Raw genomic sequence first — 25528 nt, forward strand, 5'->3', positions numbered from 1 at the left:
TTATTTTATATATAATAGTTATGTAAATGTTAATCTCAAACTGCTAATCTATCCCCCCACTACTATCGCATTTGAAAACCATAAGTTTCTTTTCTATGTCTGTGAGTTCCTTTCTGTTTCATAAATACGTTCACTTGTATCATTTTTTAGATTCTACACATAAGTGATATATGAGATCTGTCTTTCTCTGACTATCACCACTCACTTAGTATGATAATCTCTAGGTCCATCTGTGTTGCTGCAAGTAGCATTATTTCATTCTTTCTTTTTTTAACTGCAGTATAATTGCTTTCCAATGTTGTGTTAATCTCTGCTGTACAATGAAGTGAATCAGCTATCTGTATACATATATACCCTCCCTCTTGATCTTCCTTCCCTCATATTCCACCATCCAAGTCATCACAGAACACCAAGCTGTGGTGTTCCATACATCATGTTCCCACTACCTAAGCATTTTACACATGATGGTGTATTTATGTCAAACTTAATCTCTCAGTTCATCCCACTCTCCCCCCTCCCCGACTGTGTTCACATGTTCTCTACATCTGCGTTTCTATTCTGCCCTGCAAATAGGTTCATCAGTACCATTTCTCTAGACTCCACATACATGTGTTACTATCTGATATTTGTTTTCCTCTAACTTATTTCACTTTGTGTGATATATTCTAGGTCCGTCCACATCTCTACAAATGACCCAATTTCATTCTTTTTACGGTTGATTAAAATTCCATTACATATATGTACCTCATCTTCTTTATCCATTCATCTGTCAATGGAAATTTAGGTTTTTTCCGTACCCTGGTTATGGTAAACAGTGCTTCAGTGAACCCTGGGGTACATGTGTCTTTTTCAATTATGGCTTTCTCAGTTATATGTCCAGTAGTGGGATTGGTAGTGGGTCATATGGTAGTTCTATTTTTAGCTTTTTTAAGGAAACTACATTACTGTTCAGGAGAAGGAAATGGCAACCCACTCCAGTATTCTTCAGAATCCTGAATCCTGTGGACAGAGGAGCCTGGTGCTGTCCATAGAGTCAGACATGGCTGAAGCGACTTAGCATGCATGCATACATTGGAGGAGGAAATGGCAACCCACTCCAGTATTCTTGCCCGGAGAATCCCAGGGACAGAGGAGCCGCACAGAGTCAGACACGACTGAAGCGACTTAGCAGCAGCAGCACATTACTTCTCCATAGTGGCATATCCCCACCAACATTCCCACCAACAGTGCAAGAGGGTTTCCTTTTCTCTGCACCCTCACCAGCATTTATCGTTTGTAGATCTTTTGTTGATGGCCATTCTGATTGGTGTGAGGTGATACCTCATTGTAGCTTTGATTTCATTTCTCTAATAAAATTAGTAATGTTGAGCATCTTTTTCATGTGTGTCTTGGCCACCAGTATGTCTTCTTCGATAAAATGTCTAGTTAGGTCTTGATACTAAGCTGCATGAGCTGTTTGTATACTTTGGAGATTAATCTTTTGTCCATTGCTTTGTTTGCAAATATTTTCTCCCATTCTGTAGACTGTCTTTTCCTCTTGTTTATGCTTTCCTTTGCTGTGCAAAAGCTTTTATGTTTAAGTAGGTCCCATTTACATCAAAAAGTGTTTTTCCTATGTTTTTCTCTAGGAGTTTTATAGTGTCACGTCCTACATTTAGATCTTTTATCCATTTTGAATTTAAATTTTGTGTATAGTGTTAGGGAGTGTTTTAATTTCATTCTTTTACATATAGTGGTTAGCTTTCCAAGAAACATTTATTGAAGAGACTGTCTTTTCTCCATTGTATATTCTTGCCTCATTTGTCATAGATTAGGTGACCACAGGTGCATGAGACTGTCTCTGGACTTTTCCTTCCTGCATCATTGACCTTATTTTTGTTTTTGTGCCAGTACCATATTGTCTTGATTACTGTAGCTATATAGTATAGTCTGAAGGTGCCTGATTTCTACAGCTCCATTTTTCTTTTTCAAGATTGCTTTGTCTATTCAGGGTCTTTTGTATCAAAATGCAAATTAAAAAATTTTGATTCTAGTTCTGTGAAAAATGTTACTGGTAATTTGATAAGAACTGCACTGAATCTGTAGATTGCCTTGGGAAGCACAGTCATTTTGACAATATTGACTCTTCCAATCCAAGAACATGGTATATCTTTCCATCTGCTTGTGTCATCTTTGATTTCTTTCATCAGTGCCTTATGCTGTTCAGAGTATAGGTCTTTTGCCTCCTTAGGCAGATTTATTCCAAGGTATTATTTTTGATGCAATGATAAATGGGATTGTTTCTTTAATTTCTCTTTCTGATTTTTCATTGTCAGTGGATGGAAAAGCAATAGATTTCTGTGTATTAACTGTGTATGCTGCAACTTTATCAAATTCACTGATGGACTCTAGTAGTTTTCTGGTAGCATCTTTCTCTGTGTATACTATGATGTCATCTGCAAACATTGACGGTTTTACTTCTTTTCCAGTTTGGATTCCTTTTTCTTCTCTGACTGCTATAGCTAGGACTTCCAAAACTATGCTGAATAAAAATGGCAAGAATGGACACCCTTGTCTTGTTCCTGATATTAGAGGAAATGCTTTCAGATTTTCACCATTGAGTATGATGTTAGTTATGGGTTTGTCTTATGTTGCCTTTATTATGTTGAGGTAGGTTTCCTCTATGCCCACTTTGTGAAGAACATTTTTTTTTATCATAAATGGATGCTGGATTTTAGCAAAAGCTTTTTCTGCATCTACTGAGATGATCATAATGATTTCTACTCTTCAATTTGTTAATATGTTGTACCACACTGATTGATTTAGGGATGCTAAAAAATCCTTAAATCCGTGAGATTAAACCCACTCAATCTCCTTTTAATGTATTGTTGGATTCAGCTTGATAGAATTTTGTTGAGGATTTTTGCATCTATGTTCATCAGTGGTATTGGCCTATTATTTTATTTCAGTCTCATATTGGTAACAGGGTGATGGTGGGAAGGCAGACATTTTTAAGAAGAACAAAATGCTCTGGCATATTTCAAAACAGTTCCTTATTCCCTGCTGGAAGCAAAAGCATTTTGCTGTGATACTCACTTTGAGAACCTGATCAAGCTCTTAGAAGTGAAGTACACAGAAGTGTAGGGATCTCGTGTAGTTCTGACTCCCATATTCGTCCACCTTGAACATTTGGAGAGTCATCAATTATAGTTCAGGTTTCCCTACCCCAGTACTGATTTCCACAGAGGTTTCTGTTCTTGTTAAGTTGTGATTTTCTCTATTTGCTTATCTGTCTATCCAATTTGGAAGGCTGCATCCTACACTGTTACTTCATGTATCTTATGCATCTAAGAAGAGCTGCTGATTATTCACTTTTTTCACATTTTTACCTGTTAGGATGGAGTGAGTGGTAATTTCCAAGCTTCCTATGTGCAGGACTAGAAATCAGAAGTATAATGGAATAATGTATGCAACTTTGTGTTAATAAATTCAACAACTGAGATGAAGTGGACAAACTACTTGAAAGATACAAAATACCAAAACTGAAGAAGAAATACAAAGTATGATTTCACTGATGAATTATATACATAATTTACATCAAAAACTAATTCTAATCCTATAGAAACTCTTGCAGACACAGACAAATAGTTTTCAACCCACTTAAGCAAGCCAACATTCTCTTGATTACAAAACCCAAAGATATGGTAACTGCAGATCGACATACATCACGAGCATAAATGTACCAATCTTTTATAAACGGTTAGCAAACTTAATCCAACAATATACAAAAAATTATATATAATAAGAAAATGGGGTTTATTAAAAGAATATAAGGTTGACTTAACACTCAAAAGTCAGTACAGAGTTATATACCTACATGGGAATAGGATGCAAATTATATCTCACTAAAGCTGCCATAACAAGTCAACATAATGCACCAAACTGATAAAATGAAAGAGTGCATTTCAACAGATGTAGTAAAGGCATTTGAGAATATGGTATATCTAATAAAAAAACACTCAGGAAGTTAAGAATAGAATAAAGCTCCCTCAATCTGAGAAATGACATCTACACAAATTGTAAGGTATGATGTTATAGCTAATATAACATAGTGAAAACCCTACTGCTTTCTTCCTAAGATCAGCTCCAAAGCTTCTGTTTCATATTTTGTAGAAGGTGCAACACAGTGCAACAGACAATAGAAAAAAATAAACAGTATACTAAGTAGAAAAAAAACAAATAAAATTGATTTTATTCTGATATGTTTATGTACATAAAGAAATCTTATAAATTTATAAAACTATTAGAGCTCATAAGTCTATTTGGAAAGGTCCCAATATCTAGTGAATATACAAATAGTAATTCTGTCTATATGCTCACAACAAAAAATATTACAAATATAATTTTCAATAGCAACAAAAACTTAAAATACTAGGGATAAATTTAATGAAGTATTTGTAAAGCATTTAAACTGAAAATTACAAAAAACTACTGGAGAAATTAAATAAGCTCTAAACAAATGCAGATACATATCTCATCATGAATTGGAAGATCCAAAATTATCAGGATATCCTTTCTTCCTAAGCTTATCTACAGATCAGTCTAATGCCAATCAAAATCCCGAGACTTTTTAATTTTAGATACTAAAAATTGATCTTAATATTTTTGTGAAAATCCAAGACCTTAAAAGATGCTTACTCATTGGAAGAAACGTTATGACCAACCTAGATAGCATATTCAAAAGCAGAGACATTACTTGGCCAACAAAGGTCTGTATAGTCAAGGCTATGGTTTTTCCAGTGGTCATGTATAGATGCGAGAGTTGGACTGTGAAGAAAGCTAAGCGCCAAAGAATTGATGCTTTTGAACTGTGGTGTTGGGGAAGACTCTTGAGAGTCCCTTGGACTGCAAGGAGATCCAATCAGTCCATCCTAAAGGAGATCAGCTCTGGGTGTTCCTTGGAAGGAATGATGCTAAAGCTAAAACTCCAGTACTCTGGCCACCTCATGTGAAGAGTTGACTCATTGGAAAAGACTCTGATGCTGGGAGGGATTAGGGGCAGGAGGAGAAGGGGACAACAGAAGATGAGATGGCTGGATGGCATCACCGACTCAATGGACGTGAGTTTGCGTGAACTCTGGAGTTGGTGATGGACAGGGAGGCCTGGCATGCTGTGATTCATGGGGTCGCAAAGAGTCAGACATGACTGAGCGACTGAACTGAACTGAACTGAAGACATTGGAAAAACAAAACTTCAAAAAGAAAACAAAGTTGAAGACTTCTATTGCTTTATTTTAAGACCTACTACAAAGCTACCGTAATCAAGACAGTGTGAAAAGGAACAAAATAATGGAAGAGAACAGACCAGAAGTAGATTCAGACTTCATGGGGTGATTTCTATTTTTTATTAGGTGTCAAAATAGAAAAACAGGGTAGAATAGGAGAGTCCAGAAATAGACTTACTCACGAGGGGAGATTTTTTTTTTAACCAAAGTATTAAAACATTGTAGTGGGAATGGAAATCTTTTTCTGTGGATAGTGTTGGAACAACTGGCTAGCTATAGAGAAAAAGAAATTTGGACCTATTCTTCATATCATACCCACTAATTTGTTTGAGCTGGATCAAAAATCTAAGTGCCAAAACTAAAATTACAAGGCTTCTAGAAAAAAAAAATACAAAGGTTTTTTAACTTTTCATCAGACAAAAATCTCTTAGAACCCAGAAAGCACAAGACCTAAAAAGAACATATTGATAAAATAGACATCATCACGATGAAAAATACGTTTGCTTATCAACAGCTATTGCTAACAAAATGTATAGCCAAGCTCCAGATTCAGAAAAAAATTCACATAACACATAACTGGCAAAGAACATGTATCTAGAATATATAAACAACTCAAAGATAAAATGGCAAACAACTCAACTTTTAAAATGGGCAAAAACCTTCAAAGACACGTCATAAGGGAAGATATGAATGGTGAAAAATTACATGGAAAGATACTCAATACATATTATTAATCACTAAGGAAGTGCAAATTAGAATCACGAGATACAACTATGCTCACACTGGAATTAAGATTAAAATTTTAAAAATTAAAAATACGAAGTATTGACAAATGTTGAGCTACTGGGAGTCCACCAGATTGCTGATGGAAGTGTAAAATAGTACCACCACTGTGACAAAAATGTGGAGTTTCAGTTTTAAGTATTTATCCAAGAGAAAGGAGAATGCAAATACACCTAACGACTTGATAGAAGGTTAATTTATCAATGCCAAATAAGTGAAAACTCAAATGTCTAGTAACAGATGAACAGATAAAAATTTATGGAATATGCACACAATCGTATGTTCAGCAATGAAAGAAAACAAACTACACACAAGTCAGATATATCTCAAAAATGGTATACAGTTGGCCCTTGAACAACATGGCACTGAACTACATGGGTCTACTTATACTTGGATTGCTTTCAAGAGTAAATACCACAGAACTACACAATGCCCAGTTGGTCAAACTGCAAATCATGCAGCCTAACTGCAGATCGTGTTAGCTTTGCTGTAAAGTACATTCAGAGACTGTCTTTCTCCAGCACCACTACCTCCCCCCCTCAGTCAGGCGTCCATCATATGTGTGGAGGTTTAACCAACAGAGGAACTGCAGATACGGAGCACCGACTGCAAGCTATGTGTGGAGTTTTTGACTGAATGGAGAGTCAGTGCTCCTAACACTCTCATTGTTCAAGGATCAACTGTACTTAGTAAGAGAAGTCAGCCACAAAGGCTTCATTTGCATGTATTTCTAGAATAGGAAAAACTAACCTATGATGAGAGAAAGCAGGTCAGTGGTGACCAAGAGCCAAGGGTGGTGAAAACTGACTGGAAAGAGACACAAAGACACTGTGAAACAACGCAAAGGCTCTTACAGATTATACTTGAGTATGCAGGTTTGACAAAATTCAACAAACTGTATATTAGAGATCTCTACATTCACTTATGTAAATCATACTGCAATAAAAAAGTTACTGATATAGGTATGTAAGCATAAAAAGGATACACATATGCCAAAAAATTAGCAGCATCAGAATTATAGGATTTTTCCTATAATTTAAAGATTTCCTTTAATAACCTAGCATTACTATATATATATATATATCAGGGCCTGAAGGACAGCCTCACTGAAAAGGTTAACATTTGAGCAAAGACCTGAAGGAGGTAACAGTGCGAAGCTCTATGGATATATGTGGGAGAGCTGTCCAGAAAGAGGAAAACTGCAGTGTAAAAGCCCTGAGGCTTTGAGAAGAGAAGTGACATGATCTGACATATGAACAGGTGCCCTTTGGCCAGCATGTTTAGAATAGACTGTGAAAGCCAAGGACAGAAACAGAGACTAGTCAGGAAAGTGCTGCAATAACCCAGATGAGATATGATGGAGGTTTGACTGAGGGGGGAGGTAGTGATGCTAGAGAAAGAGCCTCTGAATGTACTTTACCACAAAGCTAACGTGATTTGCAGTTAGGCTGGATGAGACGTGGGAGAGAGAAAAAGGTCAAGGACAATTTCAAGGGTTCTGGCATACACAACTAGAATAGAGTTACCTGGTTATTAATATAGAGAAAACTAGAAAGGAGAGGTTTTGGAGGGGCAGATGCGGAGAAGAAAGCAGGAACTTGTTTTGGACACACTAAATTTGAGTACAATTGAAGAGATATAAAACTAGTAGTCATCAACAGGTGGAGAATATTTAAAGACAAACACCTGGTGAACTAACCAAAGGAATGTGTACCTAGAGGAAAAAGAGAAAGGTCCAAAGAACAGACTCAATACCATTTCTGGAGGTCAGCAAGTTCTCAGCATAAACTAGAAACAAAGGTCAGTAACACCCTAAAGTATATACTGTAAAACTATTCTTAGAAACTTCAAGGAACTACAAAAAAAAAAAGCCTTTTCTATTCTTTGCTTGAATGAGTACTCTCAAGTTTCCACTGATTATGTAAGATGAAATGGACATCTTCTTTTAATTACAATCTGAAATTGGAAACAATAGAGAGAGAGTACCTGTTCACCATTATTCTAGACCTGTGTTTCTATAATTCCATAGGTCAAGCTTCTCTTTTTCTAACCATTTAGGAATAAAGGTATAACAAAATATTCAGACAACCTTTCTTCAAATAGCAAATAATTATTTTCTAAGGAGGAACTACACTTGAGTCCTGGAACAAGACTCATCAGTCATCAAATAATGCTCAGAGCTTGTGAGGTAATGATGTACTACACAGCTGTCTGATCCTCAGATGTCACTTTGGAGGCTGATGATAAACTACAGGTCTGACAACTCACTTTCCATTTCAAGATATTTCTTGAACTTTCTCTTGTTGTGACAGGCAACCAAATTGATTAAACCTAGTCATGGGATTTGACACTACAGCCAGCAGACTTCTATTTGTTGATTGCTATTGATTTTCTTTGATACTTCATTTAAAAATCAATAGTTGGAAAGAAAAATAGGCTTGGTTTACACATACTTAAACATACTATTGTATGCTGAAGGAGGCACAAGTTTGGCAGGGCTTTGGCATCCAATTATAAGAAGAGCTCTTAACAGGTGAAAGCAAGGGCTTTAGATCAATATTCAGTTTTCTTTCTCAATCAAAGAAAGTGGCTATAAATTAGGCTCATCAGTATTATTTTCAAGGCTTTCTTGAAGCAAACAAGTTTAAACTTTTGGGGAGGGGCAGAGAGTCTTCCTTGGATTTACATTAAAAATGTTACACCACTAAAACTTTTTCCTTGTTTTTAAGCATATTTATAGCACCTGGGGGCTTCCCTGGTGGCTTGGCCAGTAAAGAATCCACCTGCCATGCAGGACACCCAGGTTTGATCCCTAGATTAGGAAGATCCTCTAGAGATGAAGTGGCTACCAACTCCAGTATTCTTGCCTGGAGAATTCCATGGACAGAGGAGTCCGGTGAGCTACAGTCCACGGGGTCACAAGGAGTCAGACATGACCGACAGACCAACAATTTCACTTTTTTCTTTTCATGGTACCTGAAGTTCATCCGTGCTTTTATCTTTTTGGCTTTCTTCTTATTTTTCTGCCTCTCTTCTCCATCTTTCAAAGGCTCTGGTGGAGCTGTACTTTCAACCACAATGTCAATAACATATTTCTTTAAGGAAAGGTGCTCCTGCAAGATAAATAAATGAAATAATAATTAAAAACAACAATAGCACTGCTACAGACTACAGTGACTATAAAAGAATACACAGATGAAAGTAAAAGTAATCTCTAGGAAATACTGGCTTCAAAAACTGCTTTGGTAAACACTGAAGAAACCATTTCACTTGAGACTTTCATTGACCTGTCAAACTTTGCTGCACATCAACTGAGCTAAATGCTAAGGATACAGGGACACACTCAAGTGCCCTGCAACTCCACACTGCAATAGGAGAGGTAAAATACCATACTCAAATCTATTAAACCCAGCTTGGTCCTACAGGAGCGCAAAAGGGGAAACAAGATCACTTGGGGCGAGGAGGAAAGATTTTAAGAAGGAAGCACCATGTCTGCTATCCCTTGAAGGATGGATTGAATTTGAACATATGGATATCGGGTATGTGTGTGTTTGTCTGGGCTGGCAGTTGCGAAAGGTGGCAGGAAGGAGAAAGGAGTAGGCATTCCAGAAAACAGGCAGAGGTGAGAAAGCAGCATGTGGTTAGTGGCAGCAGAAATTTGGTCTGGCTCAAGTACACAGTTTGGCCCCACTTCCCTCCTTAGCCATCTTGGATTTTATGGCACCTCATTATTATTACTCTCCTGCATGTACACAACTCCCTTGTCCCTCTGTTCCTCTTTCATACCTGCATGGAAAAACCTCAACCCTCAAGCTAACTCGTTCTCTACTTTGTACTCATAACTGAGCAGATTAATATGGCTATAATTACAAACCATGGTGACAAGATCGCAGTTTAAATTTATGACATTACACCTCAAATGGGCTCTAGAACTGCCAGGCAATCGAGCAACCTCAGTCTACTTTGTCTACATTCTCCCTCCCAGAAATTATTTTAGACCCTCTCCTTAACCTTCCAGCATCATTAGAACTATAGATCACTTCTTCCTCCCTGACACATTTTCTTCACTAGGTTTCTAGATATCACACTCTCCTCCTAACTGCATGTACCTTTTAAGTCTTCTTTGGTGGATCGTTTTCCTCTTCTTGACTGATAAATATTAAACATCTCAGACTTATAACTTCCTTCTTCTCTATTCAAACTTATTTATCAAGTGCAGTGACTTGAAATATCATTCACAGAGGCAATTCCCAAATTTTTATCTCTAATCCAGACTTCTCCCCTGAACTCTATTCCTGTATCAAACTATCTACTGAAAATCTCCACTTAAGTGGAGTATTTCCAACATAAGCATTTCCAAAATAATACTCTACAACATAGCTCTTATGCTGCTAATATACATTAAAAATTGACCTTAGAGTGTTTAGTAAGTGGTGCCACTATTTGCATAACTGCTCACATCTAGTACATCAGTAAATCCTATCAGCTCTACTTTCAAATATACCCATATTAATCTCAATCCAATCACTTCTCCTCACCACCATCACTTAATCTAAGGCCTCGTAGCTTTCATTTGGATTATGAAATAGCTTCTTAAATATTCTTCCAGCTTCTATGGCCTCAAAATCTTTTCTTTACAAAATTAGCCATTTTAAAAAATATAAATTACATCATATCATTCCTCTTATCAAAATCTTGCATTCTCATCACGTTCAGGATAAAATCCACAGTCCTTATCATGGTCTACTAAGCCCCACATCATCAGCCTCTCTGACCTCATCTGACATTGCTTTCTCCTTTGTTCACTCCACTGTGGATGGAGTGGGCATATTAAACAGTAGAACTGATAGGGTTTACCGATATATTAGATTGAGCAGTTGTGCAAAGTTACTGAACACTCTAACAGCAAATTTTATGTATACAAGGAGCATAAGGGTGTTGTTGTATAATGTTATTTTGTAAATGCTTATGGTGGAAACACAAGTGGAGAGTTCCAGGAGACAGTCTGATATAGGAGTGGAGTTCAGGATGTTGTTGTTCTTCACATTCATCAGGAATGGTACTGCCTCAAGACTCTTGTTTCCTTAGCCAAGAATATTCTTCTCCAGGTACTTGCATGGTCTCAGCTAAAATGAACATCCAACCTTACATAACACCTTCTATTATTTGCCATCTTTTCATTTTTCTGCATAGGACTTGTCTATCATCAGTGCCTGATATCAATATTTATTTGTAATTTCCTGCACTAGAATATCAGTTTCATGAGGGCACTGACTTTGTTTTGTTCGGTGATGATTTGGTGTCTGGTACTGTGCCTGGCATACAGTAGGCACTCAATAAGTATAGGTTAAATGAATGATGAAACGAAGGTAACAAGATCTAATACAATATCGGTGGTCAAATGAATGAAGGTGGTCAAAACATACAAACTTTCAGTTATGAGATTAAGTAAATCTTCAGATTGTAATGTACAACATAGTGAGTATAGTTAACAATACTGTACTGTACATTTGAAAGTTGCTAAGAGAGTAGATCTTAAAAGTTCTCATTACAAGAAAAAAATTGTAACTCTGAGTGGTCATAGACTGTAACTAAACTGTGGAAATCATTTCACTATATACAGATATATAAATATATATATATAATCAAACATTATGTTGCATACCTAAGACTAACACAAATGTTCTCTGTCAATCATATCTTGATAAAAAAGGGAAAAAATAGTATTCTGAGGGCTTATTATACAATGTACACTGAGGTAAGTCCTTTACATATGATCACTGATTTAGTCCTTTGAACTATACTAAAAGGTATATATTGTTATTACTTTCATTTTAACTATTAGGAAACAGACACAGAATCAAATAACTTTCCTGAAGTTAGAAAGTCAAGATCATGACGATTAGCAGTTTTGTAGATAGTAGTGATACAGCCTAATTTAAATCCAGACAATATGATTATGGAGTCTGTATTTTTGGCTAGTACTTTAGAGATATGGTTAGAAAATGAGTTGAGCCATAGAGTTGTGCTTATTATTAAACTTCTGTGCTTAGTGAGGTCAGAGGGAAAAAGCCAAATCCTGTATATTTTCTCTTGTATATGGAATCCCCCAAATAAAGCAAACAAATGGATATAATAAAACAGAAACAGACTTATAGTCACAGAGAACAAACCAGTGGTTATCATTGGGAAGAGGGATAAGAGAGGAGCAAGATAATGGAAGAGGATTAACAGGTACAAACTGTTGCTGCTGCTGCTGCTGCTGCTAAATCGCTTTAGTCGTGTCCGACCCTGTGCGACCCCATAGACGGCAGCCCACCAGGCTCCCCTGTCCCTGGGATTCTCCAGGCAAGAATACTGGAGTGGGTTGCCATTTCCTTCTCCAGTTCATGAAAGTGAAAAGTCAAAGTGAAGTCGCTCAGTCGTGTCCGACTCTTAGCAACCTCATGGACTACAGCCTACCAGGCTCCTCAGTCCATGGGATTTTCCAGGCAAGAGTACTGGAGTGGGGTGCCATTGCCTTCTCCAGGTACAAACTACTAATTATTAAATAAATAAGATCAAGGATGCAATGTACAAGACAGGGTATATAATCAGTGTTTTATAATAACTTTAAATGAATATAATCTATAAAAATACTGAATCACAGTGTTGAACAACTGAAACTAATATAATACTGTAAACCAACCATACTTCAACAAAAAGCAGAAACTTTTCAAATCATAAACTTACCAAAACAGTAAAACAAAATCACCCCAAACAAAGGCAGAAAATATTCTCAAAAGTGGAAGTAATTATTTTCATTGATAAATTAGGCCGGTTGTATATAACATCTTTATACTTTGGCACTAAACAAAGGCAATTACTTAAGTGATAAGTATATATAATATACATATACATGCAACTTGAAAAAATAACCTAGGTCTCAAGTCAAATGAAAGCAATCACATAAGTAAATAAAGAAAACTCCCTTAACATATATTCTAAAGACACATAACACAAAGCAAGTCATATAAAACCACCATCCAAGTTATCATTTATTAAATACTTGCTGTGATCAGCAAAGGGCTAAAGTCTACACAACCCCATAGAAAGGTGGGAAAATGTTTATATTTTACAGATGTTTAACAAAGGCTCAAAAAGGTTCAATATTATGTTCATGATCATAAAACTCAAGTTCAAAAGGGCTTCCCAGGTGGCGCTGGCAACTTGCCTGCCAACGCGGGAGACATAAGAGGCGTGGGTTTCATCCCTGGGTTGGGAGGATCCCCTGGAGGAGGGCATGGCAACGCACTCCAGTATTCTTGCCTGAAGAATAGACAGGGGAGCCTGGCGGGTTACAGCTCACAGCGTCGCAGAGAGTCAGACATGACTGAAGCAACTTAGCGTGCACACACACAAGACCAAGCTTTTTTCCCACTCCACATTCCCTCCCTCTAACACTGCTCAAGTGAGCTAAGTCTCTGACATCTAATTTCTATCACCACACTAAGGAAAAGGAGTATTTTAAATGGCATTTTTAATTTTGTGAAATGCTTAATTATACTATTTTCAGTTGCATACAAATGCTATTTACATATCTAATAGAATCCATTAATGGTCTAAAATGCAGACATTACACAGAAAAATTTGGATTCCATACAGAATTAACAAAAACTGCATCTTTTTAAAAGACATTAAAATCATACACACAGCATGCATCATGAACTCTCATTAACATTAACTTTTTAAAACAATCTCAAAACTAAAACCAAGTAAGAATATATCTCTATTTCTGTTTGACTTAATTTTTTCTTAATACAATTCAACACATGTTAATCATAAAAAATAAACAGTGAAGTCAGTCTGAAAGAGAAATGGCAATACAGTATATTAACGCATATATATGAAATTTAGAAAGACAGTAACAAGGACCCTATATGAGAGACAGCAAAAGAGACACAGATGTAAAGAACAGACTTTTGGATTCTATGGGAGAAGGTGAAGGTGGGATGATTTGAGACAATAACATTGAAACTTGCATATTATCACATGGAAAACAGATGACCAGTGCAAGTTCGATGCATGAAGCAGGGCGCTCAAAGCCGGTACTCGGGGACAACCCAGAAGGATGGGGTGGGGAGGGAGATGGGGGGTTCAAGAGGTAGGAGGGGGGCATATGTACACCCGTGGCTGATTCATATGGATGCATGGCAAAAACCACCACAATACTGTAAAGTAATCAGCCTCCAATTAAAATTAATTAATTTTAAAAAATACAACTCAACACATGTTAATTATAAATAATATAAATAAAATTAAGAAATAAAAATCTCCTTTAATTTTAACACCTAAAAATAATTGAGTAATCATCCAGACATTTTTATTCACGTACATTTTTATTAAAATGTATATACTTTTTATAATATTTTACAATCTGTTTTTAAATTTAATATTGCAAATATATTCATTCCATGAAATAATGTTCTACAACATAATCTACTGATTATTTACAGTATATCTAATTTTACTAAATGCTTTTTTCTTAAACATGTGAATTTTTATTTTCAATATGATAAATACTAGGGAAACAAATATAGCTAAACTTTTAGGGACTTCCTTGGTGGTCCACTGCTTAGGAATCCACCTTGCAATGGAGGGGACATGGGTGTGATCCCTGGCTGGGAAAAGATCCCACACGCCGCGGGGCAACTAAGCCCACACACAGCAGCTGGTGAGCCCACATGCCACAACTACTGAGCACCCATATGCCGCAACTAAGATCTGATGCGGCCAAATAAACAAGCATTAACAAATTTAAATTATTCCTTTATGATCAAAGCATAGAACTGCAATTTCTGGGCTACAGATTACACACATTTTTGAGGCTTTTCATATGTATTCCAAAACAACCAAAATGAGAGTAAGTCCCCACAAGTGGTTTGCCAGTACCTAGTATTTCTGTTTTGTTTTGTAAATCGGTCAATTTGTTAGCTGAAAAACTTATATTAATATGCTTAACCATTTGTTTGTATTTTGTCTTATGTGACTTAAAATATGTCTCTTTTCTAATTTTCTAATTTTCAAGGTTTCATAGATTTGCTTCTAGTGGGTTGCATTACGTTTTCACTTTCTGTGAGAAAGAGACTGCCTTTTGGTGATGCACTGTTGGATGTGACACAGGATAATTAATTGTTATATTTCCATTTAAACCATGAAGACTACACAGGAAGGTTTTGAGATGGTTTCTGAAGAGGGAGAACATGCACAAAGAAGGTTTTCAACACTAAGAAGTGGTTTAGAAAATTATAATGCATTTCTACTTGTGAAGTATTAGCCATTAAAGCACTTATAATGAGGATTCTGGGAAGATGATGGCAGTGGTAATAAAGCTATAGATTCTCTTTGAATCACCATATAAAACAGAAAGAGCAACTGGACAGCAAAATCAAAACCCACAACAAATATTTACAACAAGTAAGTGGCAAGGGATCCCCACAGCCTCCAAGCAGGAGTGGGTTAGGACAAACCACCAACAGATCAGCAGGGTTTCAGTGTTTCTGAAGGAGAAATCAGAGGGAAACAGTCAGAGTGAATCATGAACCTGAGAACAGAACTCTAAAAAGGAAATCATTTTTCACTGTAGAGTTCAACAGGCCAATCTGAGTACAGCATCTAAAACGGAGAGAGGTTTGATCACTGAAATGGCAAGTGAGTGAAAGGTGCCTGCATTAAGGTCAGAACAGTCTGTGAAGGCTAAGCCCTGCTTAGTTGCTCAGTCGTGTCTAGCTCTTTATGACCCCAAGGACTGTAGGCCAGCAGGCTCCTCTGTCCATGGGGATTCTCCAGGCAAGAATACTGGAGTGGGTTTCCATGCCCTCCTCCTGGGGATCTTCCCAAGCCAGGGAGGGAACCAGCACTCTTCTGTCTCCTGCATTGGCAGGTGGGTTCTTTACCACTAGTGCCACCTGGGAAGCCCAGGCTAAGCCCTATGACCTCTCAAAGCTAAGCCACAAAGAAAACTGCTAAAGAAGGAATTTAATTAAGCAAACTAGGAATAACAGAAACAAAGGGAGGAAATGCCTGGATACAAACAGAACTAGAAAATTTTAGGAAGCAAGTCACTATATTTTTTACAAAAACAATAGAAGGAGCTCTAAGAAGTTAGAATAGGTACCCTGAATCATAACTCATTATAAAGGTCTTATAAAACAAATTCCCCATAAAAATAAGCAATACAAAGGTATCAAGTTCATATGACAAAATTATTAAAAACAAACAAATAAGTAGAATAGCAACACTACAAACAATGAAAACACCCCCCAAAAAAAAAATACACAGAAAAGATAAGTATGTAACCTTCTATTTCAAAATAAGCTAAAACGAATATACAAAATGTTCTAACACAGACCACCATTTCAAAGACTCAGAATTTAAGTCACAAAACTCAGTGAAGATGGCAAGAGAAAATATATCATTTAAGAAATGAAGATAAAATAGAAGACAAAAGAGGGAACAAACACAGCAAATAATTCCTCAGACAACTAAAAATACAAAAGGGAGAAAAATACTTAAAAGAAATAAAAATGATTTGAGAGTAAGTGGAAATACAGAAGATAGGCAAAGATATACAGCAAACAGGAGCACCTGAAAAAGAAAACCAAAACAAGGCAACAAATCAAATGTTAAGAACTATAATATAATTCAAGAAAACTTTCCTAAAAAAGAATACAACTGAATGTTGAAAGAGTACACCACATATCTGAAAATACTGACCCAGAGTGGCTAATAACAAAACATATAATATTATGAAATCTAAAAATAAAATCTATAAAAAGTTAGATTATCACCAGGCCTTTTGACACCAATATTTTATGCCAGAACAAAATGAAGTATAGTAGTTTCCTCTTATCCTTGGTTTCACTTTCTGTGGTTTTAATTACCTGTGGTCAACCATGGTCTAAAAATATTAAATGGAAAATTCCAGAAATAAACTCATAAGTTTTAAATTGGGTACTGTTCTGGGAAGTACACTACCCCACTACATGGCCTGGATGTAAATCTTACCCTTCCAGTGTTTCCACACTGTATATGCTACTCACCCATTAGTCACATAGTACCCATCTAGGTTATCACATGGATTGTAGTATGGCAGTGCTTGTGTTCAAGTGATCCTATTTTATTTAAAAATGACTTCTAAGCATGAGAATAGTGACACTGGCAATTTCAATATTCTCTAACTTGCCTAATTTATGAATTAAACTTTATCATGGGTATTTATGCATAGGAAAAAGACAATACAGCTGACCTTTGAAAAATATGAGTTAGGGATGCTGATCCCCACACAGTCAAAAATCTACACATAATCTTACAGTTGGCCTTTCATGTTCATAGATGCAACCAGCCACAATCACGTAGTACTGTGTTTATTGAAAATAATTCATGTATAAATGGGCTCACATAATTAAAATCTGTGTTGTTCAAGGATTAACTGTATATATAGCATTCAGTACTATCCATGGTTTCAGACATCCACTGGGACTGGGGTCTTGGAATATATCCTCCAAGGTTGGGAGGGGACTACTATAAATTTATTTAGAATTGTCAAAGGAAGAAATGTGAACTAAGGATTTTATACCCAGTAAAACCAGCTTTCAGGTATAGAAAGCACAGATAAATTGTTATTAACATTAAAAAAATCTAAAGAGAATATTATTTTCATAAGACCTTCCTTGAAGAATCTACTATAGAACAAGCCTCGAAAATCAACATAGAGACAGAGACATGAGGACTAGTGGTAAATATTTCATATATATTTACAGAACTAAGACTAAACTAGTGATTAAAAGCTAAGGAAATAGAGTTTTAAAATGGTTGTATGTCAGACTTTTCACAGAATTACTATTAAAAAAGATGAGAATGAGGAAAACATGAACAAAATTCTAACCTGTTCTCAGTAATTAACATCGGCAGTAGGATTATTAGTAATGTTATTCTAAGACTGCTGTGTACATAATGTCGGATGAAGTAAAGGAGATAGCATTTCTCCTGAGAAACCTGTATGCAGGTCATGAAGCAACAGTTAGAACCGGACATGGAACAACGGACTGCTTCAAAATTTGGAAAGGAATACGTTAGGCTGTAATTTGTCACCCTGTTTATTGAACTTATATGCAGAGTACATCATGCGAAATGTCGGACTGGATGAAGCACAAACTGGAATTAAGATTGCCAGGAGAAATATCAACAACCTCAGCTATACAAATGATACCACCCTCATGGCAGAAAGTGAAGAGGAACTAAAGAGCCTCTTGATAAAGGTGAAGGAGGAAAGTGAAAAGGCCAGCTTAAAACTCAACATTCAAAAAACTATGATCATGGCATCCAGTCCCATCACTTCATGGCAAACAAAAAGGGGCAAAGTGGAACACAGTGACACATTTTCTCTTCTTGGGTTCCAAAACGTATGTTATGTAAACGTATATATGTATGTATATCTGGAGGAGGGCATGGCAGCCCACTCGAGTATGCTTGCCTGGAGAATCCCATAGACAGAGGAGCCTCACAGGCTATAGTCCATGGGGTCACAAAGAGTCAGACATGACTGAAGTGACTTAGTACACATTCACGCATGCATACATGTGTGTGTATGTTTGTGTATAAAATACTCACACACACATCACATATATTTTATGCTCTTGAAATATCATTTCACAATAAAAGTAATCAAGACATCTTAATGAAACAGCTAACTATTAAACTAAACGTCTTGCCATATCAAGTAGCAAAGTACCTAACAAATTCTACCAGGCTTATGTCAAAAGAACTTGAGAGCAAACTCTTAAGAGACTGCCCCTGACCAACAGATAGCATAATTTGAGCTTTAAAAAAAAGAAAAATTTTCAATGAAGGAAAGCCATCAAAAATTCCAGAGTTTATAATGATACATATTTTAAAATAACTGTTTCCTAGGATAATAGGGAATTCATTATACTGGAAACAGGTAAAAATGAAAAAAATTTAACCTACTAATCAGTAACCAAATAGTAGATGAGGGAAGGAATATCTTTATAAATGTATTCCAAATAATGAGTGAAAGTGAAATGTAGAATTTGAATAGCCCCATATTTATGAATTAACGGATTTAGGTATCCATTAAAATCAAAAGCTAAAAGCATCAAAAGCTAATATGTCAGTACCACAAAAAGAAAGTCTATAAGACATTATGCTCATCTTGATGAAAGAACTCACACCAAATACAGTTTTTCCAAATGGGCTGAATGCCTAGTTTGAGCAAGTCTCTAGATTTGCCTACCTGTGAGCAGGCAATAGACAGTATAGAGGAATTACTACACACTGCACAGTAACAGAGCTTTAGCAAGTCACATAATTCTTCTGCTAGGGACAAGATTTCCCAATTCTTCTTTGTTTTTAAGATTTTTTTTTTAAACATGGACCATTTTTAAAGTCTTTTATTGAATTTATCACAACACTGTTTCTATGTTTTGGTTTTCTGGCCATGAGGCATGTGGGATCTTAGCTCCCTAACCAGGGATCAAACCTGCACCCCCTGCACTGGAAGGCGAAGTCTTAACGACTGACCACCAGGGAAGTCCACCCTTTCTTCTTGTAGCTAGTGGTAGCCATGTGACTGAATTCTCACCAGTGGACTATGAATACATGTTTAATGTTTGAAGACCCATTCACTTTCTTCCCCTTCTGCAAACTGGAACACAAAAGGGCCTGTAACATAGCTCTGAATATTAGAACTATATTAGAGAATGATAGCAACAGAAGATAACTCTCTGAAAAAACTACATGGCATAAAGCCACGCTGACCACTTAGAACTGCTTATCTCAGGACTCTATTGTGAGGAATAAAGATCTATGTTTAAAAAAAAACATTGTATTTTTGTCACTATTACAGAAGGTTAGTCTTTTGTCTTTCCCACTTAATGCAATTATGTACAAAAATTTATATTAATTATGTTTATATCTTTGCATTTTTATATGTGTATGCCTGTGTACATAAAATGACTATAAGAAAATATGGCAAAATACTAAAACCTGTCACTAGATGACTGATGCATTTTTAATTTTCTCATTTATAGTAAATGTGTAAGTAGAAAGTAAATCATTTTAAAATAGCTCTTATGAAATGATATTTAGAGCTGATGTCAAAATAGTATTTGGGCAAAGTGATTGGAAAAGTTCAATAAGGCAGGATGCATCATGAGTTTATCAGTATTAGGGGTGAGTGATGCATACATGGAGGTTTGTCATCTTATTCTGTCTACAATTATAAGTGTTTTAAATTCTCCATCAGTTTAGAAAATTCTCCATCAGTTTAGAAAATCTTGTAAAGAAAAATAATTTACACACACGAATTTAAAAATTATATGTTTGGCTTGCCAATAGTAGTAAATGAAATTACAATATTCTTATCTCTCAAGCGTCCAAGAACTATTCTCATAATGAAATTTACATGTTTGTGCACTACTCAATTGCTGAAGAGAGTGGACTCCCAGTTTGACATCTATTTTAATGACAGAAGGAGACAATATCCTGCAAAAAAATAATCCTTGATGACATCCTTTCTTAAAATCCCAAGGAACTGGCTATGATAAGACAAATACAGCAATTTCATCTCCTTTTACCTGAAATATTGCTTGCTTAAAGTTATCTATAGTTCTGGTCATCTGAAAATTGAGCTTTTAAGAGATTGATATTCCTGCCTCCATTCTAATATGAACAACCAAACAGTTTCACAGTCCAGTCTACTTAATATTTAATAAAATGCTCAGTAAAAAAATAAACTTTGAATAACTTACTTCCACAAAATTACCATAAGGAAATATAAAGGTACAACAATATTTCTCTACAAATATATTCATTGCAGTGAGATTTAAAACAAAGTATCAGCAGTAGGGAACTGATTACCTAAATTATGGCACATGTATTAATATGGTACTAGAAAGGTTAGATTAGTTTTAAGCACTAGTAATGGTAAATAAAAATTCAAATTTTAATCCTTATAATGCAGTTTATATACAAGCAAGTGTTTAAGATATTCACAGGTAAAGAGCAGAAAATTAGATCAACATATTAACAGTAGGCAAACCTCAGTTTTTCTTAAATTTTCCACAATTGATGTATATTAATATTGTAATCACTGTAAAATTAATGCTAATAAGGAAATGTAAGGAAAAAGCAAGTTATTTAAAGAGGATTGATTTGTATAAGGTTACAGTTTCTACAGGCTCATCTGTACCACAGAAAGAATAGACAGAACTATGTAAAAATACACTCATTTTTTGGTATCTACTCACAATCCTAATTATTACACCACAGGCACAAGGAAAAGCAAAGTATACACTTTGGGATGCAGTGTGTCTCAAATGTGCCTATGACTCATTTCCAAAATATGAATTATCAGGACCAAAAATCATCTGAAGGCCTCTGCATAGCCTTCTTTCTTATAAGAATTTTTAAAAACACAACTTTTAGCCTTATGGAATCCTGCTCAGTGCAAGCACTACTCTACTACTAACAAGTCAGAAATGAGTCTTCATTGGCCATTCTATTTGACTGCTAATTCTACATATGCATTAGTAAGAGACACTGTTTTTTCCTTAGGAACAGAAAAGCAAATTGGTGCTGTGGAAACAGCACTGAACTGTGAGTCAAGAGAGCTATCCCAGGATAAATTCTACAACTCATGGCTAAGTCACTTCTCTGAGCCTCAGTTTCCTCACTAGTAAAATAAAAGCATTAGACAAAAAATTCTAAAGCTCCCCATTTTCTAACATTTTAAAAATCAATGTATATGTATAGTTGATCACTGTTGTACAGCAGAAACACAACACTGTAAGGCAATTGCACTCCAATTAAAAAAATAATAAAATAAAATAAATCAATGTCTCAAGTCCAAAATCTAATTAAGTATGGTTAACTACACACACACACACACACACACATTTAAATCTAGTTTTAAAGTCATAATTGTGACTTCTTATTTAAACAACATTACTGTAATATGAAATATTAGCAATGCATATAAGGAAACTAATACCTATACAGATGATCTCATCAAAGTTTATACCCTTCTTATTCTTTTAATTACCTTTTATGGCATACTAGACCAAAGCACTGGCCTTTCTAACATAATTTACTATATTCAACGAAATAATTCATAATGAAGTTTATGACCTTGATATTCTATCAGACTCCTCCTGAAGGTTCTTTATTTTTTAAAAGAGACAGGAAAAAATTAAGCTATAGATAGGTTCATGATCTTTGGGAAACAATGTCAAAGTTCTAAAAATAGTTGATGAGCTAGAAAATATAAATGACACACATAGGATTTTATTAAACTATAATTTTTAGAGCTCTCTCAAGTGTTACACCTCACAATAAATACATTTCATAAAATATGCTACATTGAAGAAAACAAGTTGCTTCCCAGTATTTAAAAATATTGTAATATAGAAATGGGAATTTTTAAGGATATTACTCTTCCTAGATCAAAAGATTTAACTCTGAATAAAAAGAACCACAGTTTCATTACAGTAACACAAAATGTGTTTTTACTTGAAAATAAAAACTGTTTCTTTATAGAAATCCAATGTCATGCTCAAAAGGCATATTTCTCTGGAGCCAAAAGTTTACTTTCAAGAGCAGGATGGGAATAAAAAAAAAGAGCAGGGTGGATGCCAAGTTACAAATCTAAATAGATGAGAAATTAATGCAAGGGTTTTCAACATTTTGTTTGGAAAAACATTTTTCTCTCAACCTCATCCTGTACTTTCTCAACTTTGTAATCTAAAATCCAATGATATTAATCAATTTCAGAAACAAATAATGTTTTCTCTTAAATTCTTAAAATATTATGAGGCACTCCAATCTTTTAAGCCTGCCTGGGACAACAACAAGTAAGATAAATACAAGGCATTTTACAATATTTCCTCATTGTCTTCTACAAAAACTGGGCAAGTGTAGGGGCCCGGAGGGTAGGAACTTGGTTTCTTGCTTCTTTAGAGAATGATGGTAAGAAAAATGAGAGGTGAAGAAGAGATGGCAGACTGGGGAAATGAAGGTGTTTGGGAAGGGAAGAAGAAGAAGGAAAATCAGGAGAAAAAGGAGAAGCAGCTGAAAGAAGGGAAGAAATAAAAACATACTCAACTACAAACAACATGGCATTTTTAGACAGCACTTTATCATATATCTTGAATACCACCCTCACAGATATAGTATATTGAAAGTAATAAATGACAGGTTAGCTCAGTAACATTTAGTTTGAGAGTGAAAAAGTGAAAGCATCAGTCACTCAGTTGTGAACAACTCCTTGCAACCCTGTGGACCGTAGCCAGCCAGGCTTCTCTGTCCATGGGATTCTCCAGGCAAGAATACTGGGGAGGGTTGCCATTCCCTTCTCCAGGGGATCTTCTCGACCTAAGGACTGAACAAGGGTCTTCTGCATTGTATGCAGATTCTTGACCGTCTGAGCCATCAGGGAAGCCTGTCATTTAGTTCATTAACATTTAATTCAATATGAAGTGTGCCAAGGGCTTATGCTAACAGCTTACGTTAAAGAGCCAGAGTTTTACTATGAATAAGACTGAAAGAATCTATAGCAAACTATTATTTTGGCTTATAACACTCTTCCATTAAACCATTCCAGCAGGTTATCCCCCAGAAAGATTTCAGAGGAAAGCTGATTTATAATTACTGACCTATTGGATGGCACTAGCCATACCAAAATGTCTATAATTATCATCCAAACATGATTCAAAAGTGAAAGTACCATATATAAGAATTAGTTCACTCATATTTAAATAAGTATGTTTAGAGATTCATGAAACTATGAAATTTACCAGAGATAACACAAAATGAAGAGATAGGCTCAAGTGACATTTATCTCTGCTTCCCTGGCACCTGGACTAGTGCAGAGTGCACAAGCAGGTGCTGAAGAAGTGCTTTAAAAAAAAAGTTTTAGAGTTCCATTATATTTAAATACAATTTTAAATTTAGTCAAACAGTAAATTTAAGAAAATCTAAAATGTAATGCCTTTTAAAAAAATCAAAATAATACCCTTTGTGGCAGCACCGTTTTGAAAAATTAAACACATTCAACAATGACAACCTATAAAACTTGATAGGCTATTTTAATAATACAAAAGAGTCAACTCTTCCCAGGTCCCTTTCTACAGGTGTAGGATACACTTATGTTTTTATCTATTACAATCTATGTATTATATTGTTCGAAGTGATGGATGAGAAAAATAAAGCTAATGAAATACTGTGAAACAGACACCATGGAAAAGAGAAAAGGCCATCTTGTGATAGAATGATAGTCCACCATCTGTCCCCCTGCCACTCAGGGACAATTACAAATACTCCATCAGTTTCTGGTAGGTGGAGATGATAAATGAGGTAAAGACTACTTTTTCAGACTCTGATGTTCTTTTCTGATCTAATCTGAGGTTTAACAGATGACTCAAAGAAAAGCCCAGAGTTCAACAAGCTTATTAATTTATTATGCTGTGAAGATGGGAAGAGGTCTGAGCTCAATACTACAGCAGAGAATGGTTTAGCTGTATTGAACCAAGGCTTATAATAAAAGATGTCTTTGCAGAATTCTAAGGTTTCACATACATAGTATCAAGCCTCATCCTTAGAAATCATTTCAATAATATTCTAGTAACAATATTATCATCGAACACAAATAATATCACCCTTTCAATACAAAATCAGAGACAATGTTCATAGCATCAGACCTCCCAGTTGAGTGATTTTCACAGCCTGGGGTGACAAGGGCTTAAGAGAGTAGACATCCTCATATCATAGTCAACAGCACCAGAATAAACATTTCCTTTGTCTATTAATGTTTAAATGTTTAACCAAAGGATGCATGCAAAAATATAAATATTTGGTTACAGTAACAAGATAGAAAAGAATATACTACTCTAACACTGCATAAGAAAGAAAGCTGGAATGGCTATGCTAATATTACACAAGGTAGCAAAGAGTATTATTAGAAATAAAGGTCACTTGATAATAAAAAGGGGTCAATTAATCAAGTGGACATAACAATGATTAACATTTATGAACCTAATAACAAAGCTTTGAACTACATGAAGCAAAAACCGATTGAACTGTCAAAAGAAATGGAAAAAGTAACAATTAAAATAAAAGAGTCCATATCCCTCTCTCAAAAACTGACAGAACAGAAGTAGGCAGAAAATCAGGGAAGATATAGCACATGATGCAACTTTTTGAGGTGACTATTATGTTTACTATTTTGATCATGGGTTATGAATACGCCAAAACTTATTGAACTGTAAACTTAAAGTAAGTACATTTTAAGGTATAACAGTAATATCTCAAAGTGCCTTAAAACAGCAGGAAATTCCCAATTTGTATTAATCTATAATATCAAATAGAAAAGAATTAAGTCCAAAGAAATAACATACAGCATGGTACTTTTTTATAGAGCCAAAAAC

The 25528-nt window shown here is 35.5% G+C and overlaps 1 protein-coding gene across 1 annotated transcript in view; it reads right to left on the reverse strand.

The window, feature by feature from the left end:
- The window catches only part of SCAPER (S-phase cyclin A associated protein in the ER), a 365239-nt gene that overhangs the window by 219058 nt on the left and 120653 nt on the right, over nucleotides 1-25528 (reverse strand). Inside the window, exon 20 of the mRNA XM_068991091.1 lies at nucleotides 9024-9160. Coding sequence (XP_068847192.1) covers nucleotides 9024-9160 — 137 coding nt within the window. The remainder of the gene's footprint in view (nucleotides 1-9023; nucleotides 9161-25528) is intronic.

Source organism: Capricornis sumatraensis, chromosome 19 (assembly GCF_032405125.1).
Source record: "Capricornis sumatraensis isolate serow.1 chromosome 19, serow.2, whole genome shotgun sequence".
NCBI lineage: Eukaryota > Metazoa > Chordata > Mammalia > Artiodactyla > Bovidae > Capricornis > Capricornis sumatraensis.